This window comes from Orycteropus afer, unplaced genomic scaffold, assembly GCF_000298275.1.
Source record: "Orycteropus afer afer isolate SDZICR_OR568_19922 unplaced genomic scaffold, OryAfe1.0 scaffold00007, whole genome shotgun sequence".
Taxonomy (NCBI): domain Eukaryota; kingdom Metazoa; phylum Chordata; class Mammalia; order Tubulidentata; family Orycteropodidae; genus Orycteropus; species Orycteropus afer.
Window position 1 is genome coordinate 11496813 of NW_006921594.1, and position 4840 is coordinate 11501652.

The following is a 4840-nucleotide window of genomic DNA, read 5'->3' on the forward strand; positions in this document are numbered from 1 at the left end:
ACCATCCTCACAATTGTTGCTATATTTGAGCACATTGTTTCAGGCACTGTGTCAACCATCTTATTGAGAGTCTTTCTCTTTTTTGCTGACGCTCTATTTTACCAAGCATGATGTTCTTAGCCAGGGACTGATCTCTCCTGATAACATAACCAAAATACATGAGACAGAGTCCCACCATCCTTGCATTCTGGCTATACTTCTGCCAAGACAGATTTGTTGATTCTTCTGGTAGTGCATGTAGCATATTCAATATTCTTCACCAACACCATAATTCAAATGCACCAATTCTTCTTCTGTCTTTCTAATTCATAGTCCAGCTTTCACATGCATTTCACGTGATTGAAAATACTATGGCTTGTGTTAGGTGCACTGTAGTCCTCAAAGTGACATCTTTACTTTTAAACACTTACAAGAGGTCTTTTGAGCAGATCTGCCCAATGCAATATGTCATTTGATTTCTTGACTGCTTCTTCCACAGACATTGATTGTGGATCCAAGTAAAAAGAAATCCTTGACAACTTCAGCTTTTTCTCCATTTATCATGATGTTGCTTATTGGTCCGGAAGTAAGGATATTTGTTTTCTTTATCTTGAGGTATAATCCATATCGAAGGCTGTAATCTTTGATCTTTATTAGTAAGTGCTTCAAGTCCTCTTCACTTTCAGAAAGCTAGGTTGTGTCAACTGCATATCATCATTCCTCTAATCCTGAAGCCATATTCTTCTTCACGTAGTCCAGTTTCTTGGACTATTTGCTCAGCACATAGATTAAATAAGTATGGTGAAAGGATACAACCCTGATGCACATCTTTCCTGATTTTAGACCATGAGGTACCTCCTTGTTATGTTTGAACAAATGGCTATTGGTCTATGTACAGGTTCCACATGAGCACAGTTTCTGGAATTCTCATTATTTGCAATGTTATCCATGATTTGTTATTATCCACACAGTAAAATGCTTTTGTATAGTCAATAAAACACAGGTAAACATATTTCTGGTGGCATTCTCTGCTTTCAGTCAAGATCTATCTGATGTCAGCAATGATATCTCTCATCCCACTTGAATTGCTAACAGTTCTCTGTTGATGAACTGCTGCAACTGTTTTAGAATTATCTTCAGCAAAACTTTACTTGCATGTGATATTAAAGATATTGTTCAATAATTTCTGCATTCTTTTGGAACGCTTTTCTTTAGAATGGGCACAAATATGCATCTCCTCCAAACAGTTGGCCAGATAGCTGTCTTTCAAATTTCTTAGCATATATGAGTGAGCACTTTCAGCCTCATATCCATTTGTTGAAACATCTCAATTTGTATTCTGTCAATTCCCAGGGCCTTGTTTTTCACCAATGCCATCAATATAGCTTGGACTTTCTCCTTTGATATTGTTGATTCTTGATCTTATACTACCTCCTGAAATGGTTGAATGTTGACCACTTCTTTTTGGTACAGTGACTCTATGCATTCCTTCCATCTCCCCTTGTTGCTCCCTGCATTGTTCAACATCTTGCCCATAGAATCCTTCAATACAGCAACTTGAGGCTTGAAATTTTTCTTCAGTTCTTTCAGCTTGAGAATTGCTGAGCATGTTCTTTCCTTTTGGTTTTCTAACTCCAGGTCTTTGCCTATCTCATTAAAATGGTTTGTCTTCTCGAGCAGCCCTTTGAAATCTTCTGTTCATCTCTTTTTACTTCATCATTTTTTCCATTTGCCAATTAAAAAAGGCCAATACCCATCCTTTTCAGCTCACTAATGCCTAGGATATCAATCTCCATGCATTCCATTTCATTTTTGACAACTTCCAATTTTCCTAAATTCATACTTCATACATTCCAAGTTCTGGTTATTAATGGATGTTTACAGCTCTTTCTTCTCATTCTGTGTCATGCCACATCAGCAAATGAAGGTCCTGAAGGCTTTATTCCATCCACGACATTAAGGTTGACTCTACTTTGAACAGGCAGCTCTTGCCCAGTCATATCTTGAGTGCCTTCCAGTCTGAGGGGCCCATCTTCTGGCACTATATCAGATGATGTTCTGCTGCTGTTCATACGGTTTTCACTGGCCAATTTTTTTGCACATGGATTGCCAGTTCTCCTTTCTATCTGTCTTAGTGTGGAAGCTCCACTGAAACCTGAACTGAAAGATGCGTGGTAGACAGATATTGTTAGGACTACTATATGGTCGGGAGCTCTGGTAGCATAATGGCTAAGACACTTGTCTGCTAACCAGAGGGCTGGCGGTTCAAACCCACCAGCCACTCCTCGGAAGGAAGGCTGGGCAATCCTACCTCTGTAGTGATACTGCCTCAGAAACCCAAGGAGGGGTCGCTATGAGTCGGGTTTGACTCGACAGCACACAACAACAACAACAACAACAACTATATGGTCGGTAGTAAAAAGCATGTGCAAGTAAGTGAAAATGACAGGTATTAGATTCAGCACATCATTACCATTAGAGATGAGATTTTATGGTAAATGGTACATTTAGGACTTTAGCTCACTGTCAATTTTTTCCTCTTAAACTGACTGGTGGGCATATGAATCATTGTCATATGATCTTTTAGGCCCTTATATGTTTGAAATATTTTATTATAACAATTTTTCAATATATAAATGGAACAGAAAAAAAAGAAGGCACTCTTTTCCTTTATACCTAGCTTATTTTTGGAGAGGTTAATATAGTGTATATTTTCTTGTTTGTTTCTTGTTACATAAAGAGACTTTCCCCTCTCTGATCTTTACTTATCTTTAAATCTTCAACAACAGGCTGAAAATCAAGCCAAGAAGGCTAAGAATGAGCTGGATGTAGCAAAGCAGCAGTCAGAGCTGAAGGATGGACTTTCCCTGCTGCAGACCAAGTTGCAAAGGAATCAAGAGCAAGCTGCCAGTGCAAAAACTCAGGCTGACGTCGCCCAACAAAAGGCTGGGGAAGTGGAAAAGGTCATTAGTCCCACCACTGCCACCAAGAGCAGTAAAGCAGTACTTCTTTGATAATCCTTGAGCTTAAGGCAAACCTTTAATCCCAGATTTCTGTGCTATTCATCAGCCTTTCCTTTAGTGCAGGTTCATGACTTAAAAATAGTGCATGTTCTTAGGGAACCTGTTGGGAATGAAGGCTCTTCTGCAGTGGAATGCAATCTCTGTAGAAGGCACAAGTCCTCTGGCCAAATCATGTTTGAATATTTTCTCCTCATCCTAGAATTTTTAGTGGTGTCCTAGTCTAATAGTTGGGACCTCTGGTAGCATAGTGCCTAAGGCACTTGACTGCTAACCAGAAAGCTGGCAGTTCAAACCCACCAGCCGCTCCATGGAAGGAAGGTTAGGCAATCTACTTCCGTAGTGATACTGCCTCGGCAACCCAAGGAGGGGTCGCTATGAGTCAGGTCCGACTCGATGGCACACAACAACAACAACAACAACAGTCTAATAGTCCATAAATCAAATTTCAAACTTGCACCTCCAAATTTAAAAATGTGTGGCATTTGACTGCACGATGTATGTTCTCCCTTTACTCTAAATCATATAACATATAAGAAAAGTTAAATGAAAGTCACATGCCAAAGAACAGAGAGCAAGTTACAAAAATCAGAGTAATTAAACAGTTGTGGAAAATGGTCCATTAATTCAGGTTGTTCAAAGAACCTATCAACTCATTTTCTTAGCAGGAAATCATTGGTTTATTGCTTTGATATTGTAGCTTAAACAAAAGAAAAAAAATGTTAATGTGTTTTTTTTTTTTTTATTAGGATTTGGGTAAAGATTTAGAGTAAATTCACTTTTCATACAGCAGTTCACATATACTTTGTCTCATGTCATTGACCAAAATTTACAATGCAGCAGCTCCCCTCCCACTTCCTCCCCATAGTTACCTCCTCCCAGTGTCCATCCCTTCATACTCTTCTGCACCCTGAGCTATCTCCCTGTGCATAAGCAGCCCTTCCTTCTCCCATGATTGTTCTCTCCAGGGCGTGTGTCTACTTGAGGTAAATGTTTAACTCACATGCCTGTACTTTGTTTGGCTGGAAACCACAGTTGTGGGTTCAATTCCAGACCTGAAGGGCAGCTAGGGGCCATAGTCTCAGTGGTTACACCAGGCTCCATTGGACCAGCAAACCTGGTCCCCACCTTCTTTTTTTTTTTTTTTGCCTCCAAATGATTTTGAGTTTTGTACCACATTGTTCTCCCTCTTTATGCAGGATCTCCTACATCCCTTCTGTTAATGTGTTTTTACAATTTGTTTACTCTGTGGCTTTCAATTCCTAATGTGCTTGGTAAATCTTCCCCTGACTTAGGGGTTGAGAACATTTTCTATGGAACAGACGTTAGGGAAGGTACTTCTGCCCACCCCCTTCACTTTTATCCCCTATTCCTAGCTCAGGCATTTTTGTATCTCCTTAATCTTCTAAATTTTGAACCATACAGGCTGATCCCAAAGATTTCCATTCTAATTCCAAGGGAAAATCTTTATACCCAACACTTTCATTCCCTTCCTGCCACCCTTGCTACCTTATTTCTCCCTTACCTTTTCACCAACCAGATCATGTATCCTTGCTACCTCTAATTCTTCACCATCCACTCCCTCCTTAATCTTGCTGAACCACAGATTTGTCATAAGTATCACCAAAAAAACAAACTCACTGCCATCAAGTCTATTCTGAGTCATAATGACCCCCTTTTGGGTTTCCGAGGTGTAAATCTTTACTGCTTCCATGGAGTGGCTGGTGGGTTTGAACCACCAACCTTCTGGTTAGCAGTCATTTCTGTCTTTGGGTCATTTCTGTCTACCATAACTTAGCAGGGCAAACAACTGGTGCCCCACAAAGAGCTGCAGTAACATG

General features: G+C 40.0%; 1 protein-coding gene across 1 annotated transcript in view; it reads left to right on the plus strand.

Annotated features, from left to right (window-relative positions):
* Positions 1 to 4840, plus strand: part of LAMB4 (laminin subunit beta 4) — a 113992-nt gene that overhangs the window by 102392 nt on the left and 6760 nt on the right. The window contains exon 28 of the mRNA XM_007945055.1: positions 2769 to 2942. Coding sequence (XP_007943246.1) covers positions 2769 to 2942 — 174 coding nt within the window. The remainder of the gene's footprint in view (positions 1 to 2768; positions 2943 to 4840) is intronic.